This window comes from Schistocerca cancellata, chromosome 4 (genome assembly GCF_023864275.1).
Source record: "Schistocerca cancellata isolate TAMUIC-IGC-003103 chromosome 4, iqSchCanc2.1, whole genome shotgun sequence".
Taxonomy (NCBI): Eukaryota; Metazoa; Arthropoda; class Insecta; order Orthoptera; family Acrididae; genus Schistocerca; species Schistocerca cancellata.
In genome coordinates this window covers 556,857,014-556,876,839 of record NC_064629.1, presented here as the reverse complement: position 1 = coordinate 556,876,839, position 19,826 = coordinate 556,857,014, and the positions used below count along the sequence as shown (strand labels likewise).

The window sequence follows — 19,826 nt, the reverse complement described above, 5'->3', positions numbered from 1 at the left end:
CCTGCGCAGCTGAATGGAGATTGGCAATTTCTTTTCAGGTTCTACCAACTTTCTGATCCAGGTAGTTAAATTACGGTATCTGCACACTACAACACAAAACATCTAACATCCACACCCAAAATGGTCAGTGGAGACTGTCCAAAGCTTTATAAAGCATTGGCAATGCTCTGCAACTGTGAGGTTGGTCTCAACACTTCCTACCCCCACCCCCCTCCTCTTCCAGGAAGTTTCCCCATAGACATTCATATCGGCAGACAATCATGTACTTATCAAAAGCTACACAGTGGTTGCAACAAAGTTAGAATTGGTATGACTGTTCCCACCACTGGCCTTATGTCTGATAAGATAGAATATGACAGGACGTGCAGGGTTGCACACAGGACATTTATTTTTTTCCTACTATTTCCACTACTACTAACATACTATTCATGCAAATGGTGTACGTATTATTAGAGAACCAGTAGTATTTTGATGGGGTAAGTTGCTTAATGAACATTTGTTTTGTCAAATTCTGAAATTTTGCATACATGAAAGGTTATATGGCATGTACACTTCACCCTTTCAGCATTTTTCTGCGAAATTATAAGAAACGCTATGAAGACAGCGTGTGTATCCTTGCCTATATAAGCACAGAGTGAAATACGAGATATGTGAGGTAGCAAGATTACCACAATGGTCTAGACAGGTAGTTTTTTATGGAAATATACTCCTTCATTGTACTAGGTAAAAATCTTTGAAATACACATACCGTTTTCTATTTTTGTTTTTGCATGAGGACCACAGAAAGCGATAAATTTTTGAGGCACAATCCAGTTCAAATCACCATTTTCAACACGCTGGAAAAGAAAAAGAAAAGAAAAAAACAGGAAAATAAGTTGAAAGGAAATAGCAACAAGTACATTTCATGGTTAGTATTTTACATGGAGTCTTCTAAAATTTGTCCCTGTACTGAAATAAAGACACATACTTGTGTACACGATATACACTACTTCTGCTCTATGTCAGAAGATCTTACCCTTTTTTTCTTGGGCTTCGTTTTCTCACATAATTCACCTGGAATGATTTAGAAAAATGTTGAAAAATCAAATTGTCTCAACCAAATACAGAGATGAAGAAAGCATTTAATTCTTTTTTTAATAATAAGCACACACAACTCATTGTTTTTGAAAATATATAGAAAAACAAAGAGTAATGCAAAAAGGAATCAGTCAGTGCAAGAAAAAAAAATGAGACACAGAAAATTGCAAAAGTTAATAGGGATTACATTACGAGGCATGTGACATTCACAAATGAATCGGATTGCGCGGCCTCTTCCGCTGGAGGTTCGAGTCCTCCTGAAAATCTACATTTCTTTGAATCTAACAAAGCACTGCATTGGTCCAACCATTACCCATTCATCTGGCTTTGTGTCCTGCTCATTTCCATTTTATTTACATTACAGCCATAACTGCATTTTCCACTACCATTATTCTCTGAGCTATGTACTTTTTTTGCCTATTTTCTCCCCGTAATTCCCCTCCCCCCAACACTAATTATAAATTTTCTGTTTCAGACATGAAAGACGATTAGTTTTAAGAATGGTTTACTTTAATAAAAGCACTTAAAAGTTTTTATTCTTCCGTTTATTTCTTGACTTTCACATCCAGCTGTCCTCTAAAAAATGCACTAAATAAAAGACTGATCACTTTCTTCTGTGACTTCATTATTTTGAGGCATTTCTACATGGTGAATGCTTTGATTAGGTGCACACCTGTGTAAACCATTTATGACATACTATATTACACTCTCAACTTGGATGTGCACTGACCACAGCACACATGAAGTTTGTTTGGAAATTTAAAGTGGTGGTCCTCTCCTCTAGTATGAAATCAGTCTGGTGCACCATAAAACATTGACCAAGGAAATAATTTTCAGCCCTAGTTTCAAACTTGCTCTCTTAACTACTACTTCAGCTGCACCAGAGGCAAACAATACAAAATTTTTCCCAAAACAAAGGTTTTCAGAATGAATTTTCACTCTTCGATGGAGTATCTGCCAAGACGATCCTATCATCCAGAAGTACTAGTGCTGCAAAGTATGCTGGAGAACTTATGCAAAGTTTGGGGAACAAGAGATAGGTAAAGGTGGAGGTAAAGCTGTTAGATCAGGTTATGAATCATGCTTGGATAGCTTAGTCAGTCAATTAATTGCTTATGGAAGGCAAAGGTCCAGGTTCAAGTCCCAATCTGACATACGGGTTTGACCCACAGGAACTTTCAAAACAAAGGTTGTTTAGATAAGATCAATTAACATACATACATTTTTTGTTTCTCAGCTGAAGGGCCCGAAAACTTCCTTTACGACTGCTGAGAATTGTTGTGGTGATATGGAATCTACTTTCCTGGCTCCCGTTCCCAGTCTAAATTTCTGACTATCATTAAAAAGTCTTTATGAACGCTGTAATATTGATGTGTATTTTCCAGTATATTTCACACTACATCAGAATATGCCCCACAGAGGTGTAGAGAGTGATTCCAATGTTACTCAAGGTAAGGAGTCCAAAACAAGACTAAATATGAAACTTCCTGGCAGATTAAAACTGTGTGCCCGACCGAGACTCGAACTCGGGACCTTTGCCTTTCGCGGGCAACTGCTCTACCATCTGAGCTACCGAAGCACGACTCACGCCCGGTACTCACAGCTTTACTTCTGCCAGTATCTCGTCTCCTACCTTCCAAAGTTTACAGAAGCTCTCCTGCAAACCTTGCAGAACTAGCACTCCTGAAAGAAAGGATATTGCGGAGACATGGCTTAGCCACAGCCTGGGGGATGTTTCCAGAATGAGATTTTCACTCTGCAGCGGAGTGTGCGCTGATATGAAAATTCCTGGCAGATTAAAACTGTGTGCCCAACCGAGACTCGAACTCGGGACCTTTGCCTTTCGCGGGCAAGTGCTCTACCATCTGAGCTACCGAAGCACGACTCACGCCAGGTACTCACAGCTTTACTTTTGCCAGTAGTTTGGAAGGTAGGAGACGAGATAGAGCTCCCGCTGCAGAGTGAAAATCCCATTCTCAAGACTAAATCTCATTGAGTGGAATCCATTGGTAGAAGTAATTATACAGAACAATTCAAAACTTGGGCCACCCTTCAATGTGATGTGAACATAAATGTGTTTTGATTTTGGTGCCTTGTTTCCCATGGCCTATTAGCATAGATTTTGTTAAAACCCAGCCAATGCTTTCTCAAAATCCATGAAACCCTGGCCAAGTGGTAATTCACACTCACTGAACAGTTGCATTTTTTTCATTCACAACATGTAAAATGTTCACTGTGCTATATCCACTTCCAAATCAAAATTGCTCTTTTACCTGGTAACATGCACTAAAGACCTTGCTGTTGTGTGCCCCCAAAACCTTACCACCACCACCACATTTCCTGATAAAATATTTTTCTATAAAGTTTGTGATAATTTTTGTATCTTTTACATTACAGAGCGAACCCTCATTAGTTTACAGTGTTTTATGTCTTCATTTTTCCTTTACTGTGAAAAATGACAGAATCGTTCCAGTTTTGAGAGAATTTTCTTTCCTTGTACCCATTTTGTAAATACTTTTGTGAATTTCTTTATAAAACTTTTCCTCCTGGTTTAGTAATTTCCAACATCATCTTCTAGTGCCTTTCTTTGTCCATAGCTCCAACGGATTTCTACAGCTAATCTGTTTCTAATTAATCACTTGTACTATACAAACACACAAGGAAAGCCTTGACAGCTTTTTTTCAAATAGTGCTATACAGTTCAGAATTTTCTATAAAGCTGCTCCAATTGTTTTTCTTTAAACTATCATCTGCTATTAAGTTTATCAATTACAGATATTTTAGAAATGTCTATTGAATATAAATACACAAAACTCCTACCAGTCACTTTTTTTGAATATTCAGTTATTCCATTAACTAGTCTTTAAACCTTTTCAGGCTCATTTTCTGATGTTTTATGTTTATTTCAATAGTGTAATGCTGGGTACTGGCTCTGTAAAAAGTAGATAGATAAAAGGACTTTAATGTATTACCTCAATTAATGTTTTTACAGCAAGTTGTATCAAAAATGAATTCTGTTACTTCCTGCGACAATAACGGCAACTTCATAATTGGCATCCACCAGGCAGCCTCCACTGTGATTGGCAACTGGCCACAGATAACTCACTTTTCACTATGAATATAAATATGTACCGACTATCACAATATATCTGCCAGCATACAGCATGTTCTATACAAAGATCTCAGGGTGAGAAGCCATAGCGACACTTTAAGAATGTACAAAAGGTTACAAAATATTTGAAAAAAGATAATTATGAGGTAATAAATCATTTTAAAAAGGTTATAAATTATTTCAACAATCAGATATGGCACAAATGAATTGTTTTCATTTTTGATAATACCATACCAAAAAAGACCAGTTAAGACCAATATAAATTTTTCTAATATGATTCTGGGTGGAGTAAGGACATTTTATCCCCTTCATACAAATTCAGTGATATATGCAGGTGTATTGGTAACTGTAATTCTCAAACAAAACCTACATCACATTTTTACAACTAATGATTGCAGTAGCCACCAGAAAGATCGCGGGAGGCGCACATCGGCACGGTGCGTCATGGACAGTAATTGCCGCAAGTAAAGTCCCGTCCACCAGAGGGCACGCGAGAATTCAGCCACGCCCTCTGCCGACGGAACAACAACTCAGGCACATGGGCCATGTCCAGTCAGTTCTCACATCAGGCATGCCTAGCAGAGTTCCTGGTCTACACTATGTGAAGTGCGACGGACAGCGTGAATTGTGTTAATACAATGATGTTCTATACTTCAATATTGGAGGAAAATTTCACTGTTTGAAAATCTTTGAAAAGTTCACTGTTTGAAAATCTTTTAGTCATTGTTGCCTTGTGTTGTTCTAATGTGTGTTTCGAAATGGAATATCTTCCTCTATGTCCACATTTCCATGGGACAATACAAGAAAAGACTTAACAAGCTTTGGAACATTTGGATACTTTAGCTCTACTGATGATGAATATCTTTTTGAGATCTGCTGCTTCGCCAGTAATTGTCAATACCTTTATCTAAAGCTAGGTCATCCTTTGCAAACTGTAGAACCTTCCGCTCATCTAATAAATAATCCTGCCAGATATTGAACAGCACCTTTTTTGCAGCCTTTAACATGTCACTACAGCTTCTGCTCTTTTTTCAAAAAAAGTCTAAAAACCAAAAACTTTCAGTGGTGCACTCGATAAGCAAGTTTTTTCCATTACATCCAAGCTGCAATGTAATGCTTTTGGGCATTCTTTAGAAACCACAACATCTCATAGTCTTCCAGTTTACTAAGCTCTTTGGTTATTTGTCCACTAAGAACAATGGAAGGAAGATTAGGGGTTTCATGTCCCATCGACATCGAGGTCACCAGAGATGAAGCACAAGCTCAGATTGTTTCAAGGATGGGGAACGAAATCAGCTGTACACTTGCAAAGAACCCGTCTCAATATTTGCCTGGAGTGATTTAGGGAAGTAATGGAAAACCTAAACCTGGAGGGCCATACGCTGATCGGAACTGCTGTCCTCCTGAATGTGAGTCCGGTATGCTGCTAACCTCTGTGCCGTATCGCATGGTAGGTTCTTAGTGAGAAAGCAGATTACCCAATGTAAAGGTTCATTATGAAGAACTTCAGAAATAGTCTGAATTTTTCTCAAAGCATAAATCTTCAAAACACAAGCCAAAAAGGTTTGAAGTATATTTTCTGTTTCTATATGCAATTTGTCAATCACACGTGTCTGTCTTTGAAAATGTTGTGTGAACTTATTTAATAGTTCCGCAGATGAAATTATGAACTAAGTTTGCTTTCATTGAAGATTTTTTTAAAGCTTTCACAATTACATTGTATGATCTGGACTGAAAAATTGCAGAATGAGGTACATGCTTAGAAAAGTATTACTGAATGTAATCCCACTGTTCCAAAATCCTACTGACCGAAGGTTCTAAATCAAGCCACCTTGTGATGTGGAATGTTAAACTTAGTAAGAAGTCCAACAAATTCTTCACAGTAAATAGGCCAAGCATCAAAATAATGGTAAATATTGACAAGAAATTTGGATGCTTCTTCACTGAACCACACCATTATTAGAATTGAGCTCTACCAATCCCAGGATTCGACAGTTTTGGTACAGTACATAATGACGTAGTAAATGTTAGGATTACCAGTAGGATTGGTAAGGAAAGAAACATAAATGAATTCGTGAGAGAAGCTGGGAGCTGACGACTTCTCTTTGTTTTTTGTCTATTTGTTTGTTTTGGACATAATTAGAACCACACATTGTTGTGTGTCTGTCCATTGTGTATTTTATATTCTTACAAAATGTAAATCACATTTTATAAGTAATAAAAATTAGCTGCTCGCATAAACTGTGGACTTTTATTTAACCAAAGCAATTACTTTTCATGCAAGCATAATTACTGTTGTTATTTTGTACTCAACAGAATGAGAGTTTCCTGTTATAATTGATAAATGCATAAGTAGTTCAGCAATAACTTCTACATGTTTTATATAAGCTCAACGAAGCAGTGAAGTGGTGTTTTACTCGTGGGTTTTGAGGAAATTGCATTTTCTAACGCTATATTATGACTTTGTACTTTAAAAAAAAAAAACTAAAAATTCCTTTGTTTCAGGTTACGAATCAACAATTTTCTAATAAAACCTGGACTAAACATTGACAGTTTCAATTTTGCTACAAATTCTGTTTACTTTTAAAATGACAGACAGGAGGATAACTTCCTAGAATAAAAATATTCCGTAAGTTATGTGGCCCTTTATAGATCCTCACTCAGTTTCTATGCAGTTCACCACTTCTGGTTTCTAGAGAAGTCTAACAAGACCCTGGTCGCAAACACAAACAAATGGGTTGAAATGAGATAATGTCTGATTAGTATGCACTGTATCTAATGTGCATGTAACGCCATTACAATCTAAACTGACCAAGGCTACTAGGAACACTACTGTAGTCTATGCTTACTTATCATAGCCTACAGAGGACTGCAGTAGTTCTAAATCTCTAGCCATTATAAATTGTATGATTGTTACAAGTTTCAGTGTTTGTAAGTTATCTGCCTCAGGTCTCCTGGACATCACTATACAAAACCCCAAACACTCTTTTACGGGGGATAGGTCTGTCTGATCCCAGCAAAAGACAAGTTGGCTTCAGATAGTGCTTCATGTAATTTCTGATTGAATGTGTCCCCATCTGATTTGGCAGTAAAGAAAGTTCTTAGGTGATGCTTTGTTATGCAAAACTTACTGTCTAGCCAAAATATAATGGTTGTTTGTCAATCTTATTTATGTTCAAGATAGGTAGTTTCATCAAAACTCAATGTGTAATATGATGAACATGCTTCTTTTAACTTATGTCCTTGGAAATGTGGTGCCTGTCCATCAGTTACTAGGTATCACATTTTATTAGCCAAAAGTGAAAAATGTTTGGAAACACTACCAGGGAACATCATCTAAAAAACGTTACAAATATTGTTTGACAAATCCACAGAATAATTGGAAATCACTGATTTCACTGTCTAAATCAAATCAGTAGTAATGGAACTATCCTTGGTACATAACATCTGCATTGTTGATGCACGTACCAAACTCGAAGATAGTGTCTGATCTTAAAGTTCTAAATGTAAATTATGTGCTCCACATTTAGTTACAAATTTGCCCTTACGTTTTGTTGAAAGTGAGTGGTTAAAATTGTCTAAAAACCTTTTGTCTTAAAATTAACAGAGCAAGAACCCCCATGTAAAACAGTTCACTTTCACTAACTTTTTCCCTATGCAGAGATTTTACTTTTCAAACGGTCTTTTCAAGATAGTTACTATGGAATTTGCATTTTCCCCTCTCAAAAAGTTTATTTTCAAAATTGAACACAGTATCACAGCTGCAACAATTTTGTTACTATACAGCAAAATTAGGTACTGGAGCAAAATAGAAGCAGTTTTAATAGAGGAATATTTGACACTACTAACAGTCCCGTGAAACACAAAAACCACTCAAAAAATCAAAAAGAAATAATCTTTCTTAATTTTCAGAAGCCCCTCAGGTTATATTTTATTAATTTCATCACTGGAATATTCCAAATAGTTAAATGAATGAACAAGAATACAGAAACTTGGAAACAAAAGAAAATAACTTATTTTCTTCCTAAAAGGTGACCAAAGTGTTTAAAAAAGGTGACCAAAGTGTTTAAAAAGGTGACCAAAGTGTTTAAAAAGGTGACAAAAATGTTTAAAAAGGTGACAAAAATGTTTAAAAAGGTGACAAAAATGTTTAAAAAGGTGACAAAAATGTTTAAAAAGGTGACAAAAATGTTTAAAAAGGTGACAAAAATGTTTAAAATGGTGACAAAAATGTTTAAAATGGTGACAAAAATGTTTAAAAAGGTGACAAAAATGTTTAAAAAGGTGGCCAAAGGTGCAGAATGCGGATGAAGGTGCGAAACATGGCCGAAGTCGAGGAATGCAGTTGAAGGTGAGAAAGGTGACCGACTCCTCAGCCAAAGATCTTCACTCAAAGATATGGCATACTTCACTCACAGTCAATTACTCGGTTTTGTGTGTGTATAACACAATTGATGTGTGGGCAACTACATTGATCTAAAGCAATGTTAACAGGAATGCTGAAAGATAACGTTACAATAGTTACACAGACTTTCAGTTACATTACATTAAATTAAAAATTCTAAAGTCAGTTGCTGGCTTGTTTCTAATCTCATGTTAACATTTTCTGGAATTGTTGGCTTATGGTAGATACAGATTTGCAACTAACATGATATGTTCAAGAGCAGTTTTTTTCCCTCACAGTGGGATGGTTAGTTATTAAGCTGAAATTTCTGCTTTTGATTATTATTGGAGATTTTTAAGTCAAGATACTTAATGGCATCTGGTGTTTTATATTCTACCATCCTCCCAATAGAATTTAACAAAATGTCTCTCTATGAAAACCTGACTCCAAACTATATCAGAATAAAAGTAATAAGACAAACCATGTCAGTCAAGATGGTTTGTTCATTTTATTTTAGGGTGCAAACACAAATAAGATCATACACGCCCATGTCAGAATCACAGAACACGAAGATGAAAAAGGGGTTCAATGTGACTACACGTTAAGCTTAATCAGCGGAAGGAACGACAGCTAAAAACAGGGACTTGGACGAATGTCCATAAAGTATGCCACAGAGACAATGGAGGTCCTGAACTAAAGATCTTTGTCACACTGTTATGGCGGATAAAAAGTAAAATGGGGTCAACAGACCACGCATTGTTTGCTAAAACAGCTGATAACCCAGATAGCAAACACAAATGACAACGTAAGTGGCTAAAAAAATGTCATTCCACCAGGAAATGGCAAACCGTCAGGAAATGGCAAACCGTCAGGAAATGGCAAACCGTCAGGAAATGGCAAACCGTCAAAGATTGAGGACAATGAGCATAAAGTGGTGGGGGATTACCATTTGACAGATGGCAATGGCCAAAAAGACAGTGCCCAATACACAACCTAGTTAAAGTGAGCTCCTTGCAGCGGGATGCCGAGAGGTGGTCAGCCAAGCCGCTGGGAGAGGTTCAATTCCCTGGAGCTTGCTCCCACGAAGGGAAGACCAGTGGTAATGCCAAAGTGACATCACTTGCCGAAAAACAGTTGGTGGAGTGCACAACTGACACAGGGGTCGGCCAGGGAAGGTATCACACGGTGACACCATTAAGGAGGAGCTCCAAGTCAGCAAAGGAGAGGACTGTTTGCCTTTATTTGATTTCTTGGAGCCTTTGCAGTTGGCATATGACAATTCAACATTTGTTGGCTGGAGGATTGTAAAAAGTATTTGCGGGAGTATTCCTTCTGTCCTTTTTGGCCTGCCGTTTATGTAACAGGTGACTTCGCCCCATGAGGTGAAAGTCTGGAGCCTTGTTGCAGAGCTGGAGGAGGAGGAGGAGGAGGAGGAGGAGGAGGAGGAGACAAGGATGCTACTGTGACAGTGGGTGATTTTACAACCGTAGTGCTGAATTTCAGGTTGCATGTCTGCGTGGCCAGTTCTTTCCAGCACTAGATGTAGCAAAAACAGTACTGTTAAGTGACGGATGGTAAAACACAGGGTTTACGACTACCCAACAAGTTGTGAGCTACATGGTAAGGCACTTTTTCCTTCACCCAGATCTCCTGGATGGGCCTGCTCATCGAGATACACAGAGCAATCTTGGGAGGAGACTGCGAGGTCACCACTGCAATTGATACAGCGGGGTGAAGGAGGCGGACAATTGCCCTTGCGAGCATCCCTACCAAAGGTTACACATTCGAGTGTGGTTGTAAAGATGACACTGGTTCAGAATGTGCGGTCGAACTGTGATAACTTTATAGTCTACTTTGATCTTTGATAGAAACACTACTCTATAAAAACGTAAGAAAAAGGGTATGTGTGAGCACTAAGTATGCATCTACATTTTTCATCACCCCATGGACTGCAATGGTGCCCTGATCAGAGAGGTAAGTTTGTATTTCTGCCTTGGTAAGACCATGGAGCAGCCTAGTGTAAATAAAACCACACAAAGAATTCAGCATTTGATGGGCCTCAACAACAGGGTAGTCATGGAGGAGTGAAGCTGCAAGTAGTTGTTACACTTGAGAATCAAAAGTAGTCTCCAAAAGCAAATTGTCATTGCATAAACAAGAGCAGGAATTCACAGGGCTGGCAACTGTATCAACACCTCTCTGAATAATAAACGGATTTACTGTAGCCAAGGACTGATAGTCTTCAGTACGTGAAACCATGAGGAACCATGGTGCAGCTTTGAATCATAAGCCTCATTCTGTTTACATTTAGTAGACGCAGACTGTGAAGATGGTGATTGGATCATTGTGAGAAAATAGCCCACAATTGCCAGTGTCTCTGACGACACGCTCCTTCTACCTGCTGTAGAGCTGAGTTGTTCATAGGTACACAAAAGAAAGAAAGCTTGCTAGCTTTCAGATTAATCCTTTGAAGAGCTAAAGTAACAAACACACACACACACACACACACACACACACACACACACACACACACACACACACACACATATATAGTGGGAGAGGGAAGCAGGAAGAGGGGCTGCTAATGGCTCTAAAGAAGATAGTCAGTTTCCCAGCGGAATATTGGAGCGGGTGGGGAGTGGCAGTTATATGCAACAAGCATGTAATGTACGAGAGAGTGAGGACAGTGGGTTACCTGAGATTCAGACCAAGATGACTACAGGAGCAGAGGATGTGTTGTGTGGATAACTCCCATCAACAGTACCACCATTTCGACTGCTGCTATCGTTTCCACACCAGAAAATCCCTCCCATTCAGTCTAGCCACCCTTGAATGACTTATCTGCATTAACAAGCACTTCACTGCACAGTATGCTGAATGCCTCACGAAGGTCTTCACAGACAAGCTATACCCCCTAAACCTAATTCACAAACAGATCGTCTGTGCTATATCCTCACACCCCCAATTCTCCCAACATCCTCAAGAATCAGCTACACAGCAGCACCCCTCTCATCACCCAATATCACCCTGGATTGGAACAACTGAAACATACTGTTTGCTCGGGCTTTGATTATCTCTCATCCTGCCCTGAAACGAGATACATCTTATCCAAGATCTCCCCCACCTGCTCAACAGGTGTTCCATCACCCAACCAACCTACAAAAAAAACCAATTTCATCCTTCTGCTACTCCGACTCTCAATCCCTTGCCACAGGGATCATGTCCTGTGGCAGATCATGGGTGAGATCTTCCCAATCCACCCCTGCAGCACCTCCTACTCCAGTCCTATCAAAGGCTTATCCTACCCCATCAGAGGCCACGCTCCCTGCGAAAGCAGCCACATCCTATACCAATTCTGCTGCAGGTTTTTACGTCTTTTGGACTACCAACCAGCTATCCACTAGGATGAACGACCACTGTCAAACTGTTGCCAAGAATAAAGTTGACCACCTGGTGGCTCAACATGCAGCTGAACACCACAAGCTCAATTTCAATGGCTGCTTCACAATCCGAGCCATCTGGGTCCTTCCCTCCATCACCATCTTCTCCAAACCAAGCAGACGGGAGTTAGCCTTACTAACCCACTGTCACACACCCTCAAACCCACAGTTCCCCTTCCTCCGTCTTGTCACCCCCTCCCAAATCACAGTCCCACATCACCTTCAGTGTGCACCAGTCCCAACTGGCACCAACAATCATGCATTACATACATAGCCCATATAGCTGTCACCACTCCATCCCGCATTTCCAGCCAAAAAACTGACGCCTACCTCTGAGCTCCTAGTCACCCTACCCCAGTCTCCCTCCCTGCCTCTCTCTTGTGCTACCCATCCATCCCACCCAACACTACCCCCACCACAACAAGTCCCCCTACCGAAATACAGCATTGGCACTGTTAACCCAACCAGAACCGTAGGCACAGGCGTGCGCGTGTGTGTGTGAGAGAGAGAGAGAGAGAGAGAGAGAGAGAGAGAGAGAGAGAGAGAGAGATAGTTTTACTATAGCTCATCAAAGGCTAACTCTGAAAGCTAGCAAGTTTTCTTTCTTACATGTGTGCCTATCGACAACTCAATGTTTCTGCGTTTCAGTGGGTGGTCGGTCTCCTTTGATCCAGAAGTATTTACACTCAACTTTTCACCAACATTTAATCCTAAAGTTCTGGTACTTACTGTTTCTAAATTGAACGTTTTGTTTGTAAGGCCTATCTTATTGCTTTGTTAAACAAACTTGTGTAGTAAGATGCACGCATGGAGGTAAATGAGCATGCTCCATGGCCTGAAGCCACTGGCTGATTTATCCTCAATCCACTGCAACCAATATCATCACACCCAGAACAAAATAAAAAACTTCCAGGGACGTTACACATGCCAGAAGAGCATTCACATCCCATCTACGGTAAACTAGCCTGCAACAGCCACAATAGTTTTAGGAGAAGTGCAAAGAGTGATAAGCATTGGCAAAGCTATACTCAAAGCTGTCTCAGCCCACACCTAAGTTCTTCTGACTCTTGCATCTTGGGCTCAATCTGTCCAGTTCACATGCTGATAATGCACCAGTAGAAACCTGAAGTCAATAGTCATTTATGTGCAGTTCATCTCTTATGGTAGAGACTGTTAACTTGCCCTATATCACCATCAGTTGAAGTTAATAACTAAATACCTGCTTGTAAATATACAAACAGGCACACAACATGTAATGAAAAAAAAACACACACAAATTAAGCCATTCCCATATTTAGTTACAAATAAATATTTCAGATGTTTGCTACTAACCTCATAATACTCATATTCATCCACATTAAAATCTTCGAAATTGAAAAATCCCATGCTAAAAGCTTTGTACACTGCCCACAAGCACTCAATAAGGCTGATATTATACACTGCTATCCCGAATGAAGCATCCCTGAAACAAAGATTGAATTCATTTATTGAACAGTGATGGAGTTGAAATATCAAATGTAAACAGATGATTATGGAAGTCAATACAACAGATACCACACACAAAAGTAATAATCCATGGCAACTGTCAGGGGGAAACCCCCCCCCCCCCCACACACACACACACACACATGACCACTAATGTTAAAAGTTGGAAACTATACAGCTTTATTGACTCAAAAAGACAAGTATGTGACACCCATAATTAAAGTTCCAATTTCGAAACAGTATAGAAAGAGAACCAATGCTCAGAATGATGTCAAATTTGAACAGCGTATTATTGACAGAGGGAAACTTCATGGAACAAAAAACATTTAACAGACATTGTAAGCATCTAAATGTAAATGGAATTGACTACAAATGACAGATGAATCACAATGTGATGACTATGGTTTTGAGTAGCACATTAAGCCACACATACTGTTCAATGTTCATGACTGTACAAGTTTGACAGCCAACAGTTGTGGCACTGTTAGTTAGGTAAGCCCATCCACAATTTCAAGATCATACCACGTTGGGTAGGAAAAATAGGTTTTTAATTGCCCTGGGGCAAATAAGTGTATAAAAGGCAAAATGACACCAGTTTTTAACTGGCTTGAGACAAAAACTGCATAAGAAGAAACATGACATCAGTTTCTAATTGTCATGAGAATGGAGCAAGACATGTTCACTTCGCTGCTCACTGTTTCCTGTCACAAGCTGAAATCGAGAAACAGCATTTTTCACAACAGATCAGAGTGTCTCAGGGATCACATTCAGAGTGTGCTGTACAATGCACACCTTCAATTCAGCTACGTTTGTAACTGGAGCACTGAACACAACATCTTTTAGAAAATGCCACAGCCAGAAGTCACACGGATTAAGATCAGGTGCCCCAGATGGCCAGGTTGTAGGGAAGTGACAGCTGATAATTCTAACATTTTCGAAATGCCTCTGCAGCAACTGCTTCACTGGCTGTGCAATGTGGGGAGGAGCACCATCTTGCAGAAAAATGATAACACACATCCACACTGCTGAAGGGCTGGAATGACGTTGGTGCACAGAAGAAATCTCACTATGTTCACCAGTGACAGTACAGGTAACAGAACCCGCAGGACTCTTCCCCTGGAAAAAAAAAAATACAGTCCTATGATAAACGATGCCATCAACCCACACCATACAGCTGCCTTTGCAGAATGAACTGGTACCGGTTGATGTGCATGCGGATTTTCTGTTGCCTATATTCTGCAATTCTGCATATTTGTATGTCCTTTGAGATTGAAATGGGCTTTGCCTGTCCACAAAATGTTCCATAGCCATTCATAGCCCAGCTCCTGAGAGCAAGAAATTCCAGACTGAGCGCTTGCCTTGTTGGCAGGTCAGTACGAATTCATGAGCTTATGAACATGGGTGATTTTGTATGAAAAGCAATGCAGGATGTTTTGTAGTATTTTATGCATCATGCTCGCAGCCAATGCTCAGGCAATTCCCCATGCACTGCATGTTTGCACACAACCTCTCGACTCCTCCTGCAATGCTGTGGTCCCATCTTTGACAAGTGCTGGATCAACGGTTTTCCTTCCTCTGCCACACTGCACTTCAAAAGAATCTGTCTTTCCTTATTTTGTAATCACTTTCTCCAGGTCCTTCACAGGCATCAGACCAATGCCCTTCTTCATAACCTTGCATGTTTGGAGTCCTGTTAACAGTCACCATTATTTTAAAAGAGCTTTACCAGCACTGGGCAATCCTTCACGGATACAGCCACATTGGGTGTCTCAGATGTAAACTGAAAAAAAGCTACACATTGCATGTCTGTTCGAGTCCATATTCTGACACTAACAGCACCATCTAATGGTCAAATTTTTGTTAATTTTTCTTCCATGACATTTCCCCCCGTGTCAATAACATGTTGTTCAAATGTGATGTCATCCTAAGCAGTGGTTCTCTTACTATAGAATTTTGAAAATTATGTGCATCCTGTATATTTTTTAATACCACCCTAGCTTGTAATTAGACGCTCTCTCTCTCTCTCTCTCTCTCTCTCTCTCTCTCTCTCTCTCTCTCTCTCTCTCCCCCCCCCCCCCCTCCCCGATTAAAATAACATGTCTCATGGCAGCTTGGGGAGATGTCTTATTTAAAGTTTTATTAAAATGAAGCCACAAAAGAAACATTTCATGTCACTTTGAATCAGCCAGCTAACATTTGACAAACCTGAGACATTATGTTGGTACCTGGAAACCAAACACAATATGAAAGGCATGTAACTGACTCATCTCACCAATATTTAAAATAAAGTACAACTGCCAATACAAACTGACAGCTGTTCCTTTTCACAGAATACAACAGCCATTTTTAAAATATACAAAATTATACATCACTAGCACCAGTCTGCCCCTGGTAGTTGAGTGCTCAGCGCGACGGACTGTCAATCCTAAAGGCCCGGGTTCGATTCCCAGCTTGGTCGGAGATTTTCTCCGCTCTCCTAATCATCATCATTTCATCCCCATCGACGCGCAAGTCGCCGAAGTAGCGTCAAGTCGAAAGACCTGCACCAGGTGAACGGCCTACCCAACGGGAGGCCCTCGTAACACGTCATTATTATTATTATTATTATTATTATTATTATTATTACTAGCACCACTCAACTAGTGGAACTGCCACCTTCACAATATTAATGTGTGTGTAAAAGAACAGTGTCCAATGCACACGTAAGACACAAGCAAGGGTGACCACATGCAATGAAAGTAATTGTTACCTGCAAGCAACCTTGGCTGCTGAATCTACCTGCGAATTTCCTCAGATGGTGACAATTTTCCAAAAGGAGTCTTCTCTTTCCATGATAAGAAAAATCATCTGAGGCATTAAGTAGCATCTTAAGGGCATAGAAAGTAAACTGAAATTAGGAGTACAACTGGTCTTGAGCAGAGACCAGTAACCTTGTTCACCACAGCAAGCACATTTATCTGATGCACAAATTGCAAATCACGACGCTAAAGGTCAGTAGGATAATTCCCAAAATTGGCTTTACTGAAGTTTCATCTTGACTATAGTAATTAATGGATGAAACCTATTATCAGAAAGCTGATTCTGATTCTTCTTCTTCATAGTGGAAGTCTATGTTGGACACACACTCTGTACCGAACAAATTGCTTTACTATAGTTGCAAAACTAAGAATATAAGATTATGATATAAAATTGTGAGATAGAATGGCTGGTCCATTCCTAAATTCAGGAGAAATGTCAGTACTGCCAACTGACACACATAAAAGTACATACATGACCATCAGGAGGGTTCCTCTCATCCTGAGGTTTGAGTGACTTTATTCTTCCCCAATTCATGCCTCTCTATGCTCAGAGGAACGAACCCTCTGCCTCAAAAGCTAGGATAGTGCATATACTTTTATTTGTGTGTGTACTGAATTTTGTCCTTAACCAAACTACTAGCCAATAACTCTGTCTCATAATTTTATCATTTTCTTGAGAGAACTTCCCTTTTGATATAATTAAGGATATAATATTACTGAAAAACTGCAACCAGAATGTTCAGTCTCTGGTACATAAATTGACAAACACAAAACAAAACCTTACAGAATATGGAGACTAATACTAACAAAGAGATAAAGGGGCTGGCCAGTACTTAGCTCAGTACAGCCGATAGATACACAAAAAACAGAACCGAAAATTAACGTTCCTAGCTTTCGGAATAAATGTTCCTTCATCAGGGAGGAGAGAGGGGAAAAAAAGGGAAGAAGGGAAAGTGGATTCAGTTACTCACAACCCAGGTTATGAAGCAACAGGGAAAGGAAAACAGGGAGGGTAGCAAGGATGGAGGCATGGTTGTCAGAGGGAAGCCAAAGATATTCTACTGTAAGTACTGTGCCAGCTTCAAACCAAAGAGGATGCATACAGAAGTAAAGAGGTATATAGTATAAAGATAAACACAACTATGTAGAATGAAAACATGCGTGAATGGCTAAAGAGGAAAGGGAAAGAGGAGAAGACTGAAGAGTAAATGGGAGTGAGGTTGTTTAACGTAGGTTCAGTCCAGGGGGATGACGGGATGAAAGGATGTGTTGGAGTGCAAGTTCCCATCTCCGCAGTTCAGAGGGACTGGTGTTGGGTGGGAGAAGCCAAATGGCACATACGGTGTAGCAGGATCCTAGGTCCCTAGAATTATGCTGGAGGGCATGCTCCGCTACTGGGTATTGGACATCTCCTAGGCGGACAGTTCGTCTGTGTCCGTTCATGCGCTCAGTCAGTTTAGTTGTTGTCATACCGATGTAAAAGGCTGTGCAGTGCAGGCATGTCAGCTGATAAATGACATGTGTAGTTTCACATGTGGCCCTGCCTTGAATTGTGTATGTTTTACCAGTAGCGGGGCTGGAGTAGGTGGTTGTGGGGGGATGCATGGGGCAGGTTTTGCAGCGGGGTCGGTTACAGGGGTAGGAACCGCTGTGTAGAGAAGGTAGTCTGGGAATATTGTAGGGTTTAACAAGGATGTTACGGAGGTTAGGGGGGTGACAAAAGGCAACTCTGGGTGGTGTGGGGAGAATTTTGTCAAGGGATGATCTCATTTCAGGGGTTGACTTGAGAAAGTCATATCCCTGGCGGAGTAATTTGTTGATGTATTCGAGGCCAGGATAATATTGGGTGACAAGGGGGATGCTTCTGTGTGGTCTGGGGGTAGGAACATTGTTGTTGCACGGGGAGGAATGTATTGCTCAGGAGATCTGTTTGTGGACAAGGTCTGCAGGATAGTTGCGGGAGAGGAAAGCACTGGTCAGGTTATTGGTGTAATTGTTGAGGGATTCGTCACTGGAGCAGATACGTTTGCCACGAATACCTAGGCTGTAGGGAAGGGAGCGTTTGATGTGGAATGGATGGCAGCTATCAAAGTGAGGGTACTGTTGTTTGTTTGTGGGTTTGATATGGACAGAGGTGTGGATGTGAGCTTCAACAAGATGAAGGTCAACATCCAGGAAGGTGGCTTGGGTTTTGGAGAAGGACCAGGTGAAATTCAGATTCGAAAAGGGGTTGAAGTTATGGAGGAAATTAAGGAGTGTTTTTTGTGTATCTATCAGCTGTACTGAGCTGAGGTAAGTACTGGCCAGCCCCTCTATCTCTTTGTTAGTATTTGTTTCACATCTGTATATGATATTTTCCATTAATCATTTAGAATATGGAGACTGTGAGGCACTGGTATCCAACCAGACGTGCCACTGGTTTAAAACGGTTCAGTAAGATGTTTTGAAAACAAAACACTGGTTTAAAACAATTTAACAGTTGGTTTAAATGTTACAATTAGATGAACTGAAGAAAGTGTAACATAATAAGAAAAAAATGTCTTTGGAGTTTATATTCTATATTTCAGGCACTGAATTAGCAGTTATTGTGTAAAGTAACTATTTTGAATCCAAAAGTGTTATTTAAATGGTTTGTTTCCTTTATTTCACACAACAGTTTAACACTTGCATTAGAAGATGTAACTGCAGCAGACAGTTGCATTCAGTCACAGCTGGTGGATGTGGCATATTTAAAATCCTGGATGTCAAAGTGTACCAAAGTACTTCTAGAGCCAAAACGTCTTTTATATGTAGCCTTATGCTGTGTGTTATGCAATCTATGCCTACAATATGTGGAAATTGTTGATGTAAAATGTTGCCTCCACCCTGCATATTTCAAGCACTGCCTCCTTATAAAAGCAATGAATATAGAGGACCACTTCCAAGCACATGGCATGTACGTGGGTCATAATTAGGTTGTATCTCCTGGAAGGTATTTTGTCAGTATTTAGATTCAACAGTGGTACGCCTTTTGCATACACTGCTCTAGCAATATTCTCATCAACTTCTTCATCTGTACGAGCTACGGATCAAAAGGCAGATGATAGTATGGGCAACAGTATGTCAGTCAATATAGGTGCCTCTGCATAGGGTTAGTATTGTGCACCTTGGTGGCAAGGTCTTAAAAGATGTACACATTTTCAGACCAAGACCTAAGAGCCACAAAAATCAGTGCAATGGCAGAAGATAAGATGATATGAGCATTGAGTGGCATGCCAATATGGAAAACGCCTCATCATATAAAAAACTGTCACTCTATACAACAAGTGAAGTCTTACCGAGTGTATCAAAGCTTATGCACACTTCAGCTAACTATAGTAAACATCCATGATGGAAGATGAGCATAGAACTCTTGGCTGAGGAGTGGTGAGACAGAGTGAGAGCAGTATTGAGCAATACACCCACTGGAAATGACTAGTGGACAGAAGCAAGTCTGTGCATCAGATGTGGAAACTATTTCCATTGCATTCTCAATACTGTTTCTGTTGCTG

The 19,826-nt window shown here is 40.0% G+C and overlaps 1 protein-coding gene across 4 annotated transcripts in view; it reads right to left on the bottom strand.

The window, feature by feature from the left end:
• The window catches only part of LOC126183241 (dual specificity protein phosphatase CDC14AB-like), a 212,138-nt gene that overhangs the window by 85,011 nt on the left and 107,301 nt on the right, over window positions 1-19,826 (bottom strand). For all 4 annotated transcript variants that reach the window (XM_049925033.1, XM_049925031.1, XM_049925034.1 and 1 more), the window contains exons 6-7: window positions 13,346-13,475; window positions 749-836 (exon numbers count right to left, since the gene is read on the bottom strand). In XM_049925033.1, coding sequence (XP_049780990.1) covers window positions 749-836; window positions 13,346-13,475 — 218 coding nt within the window. The remainder of the gene's footprint in view (window positions 1-748; window positions 837-13,345; window positions 13,476-19,826) is intronic.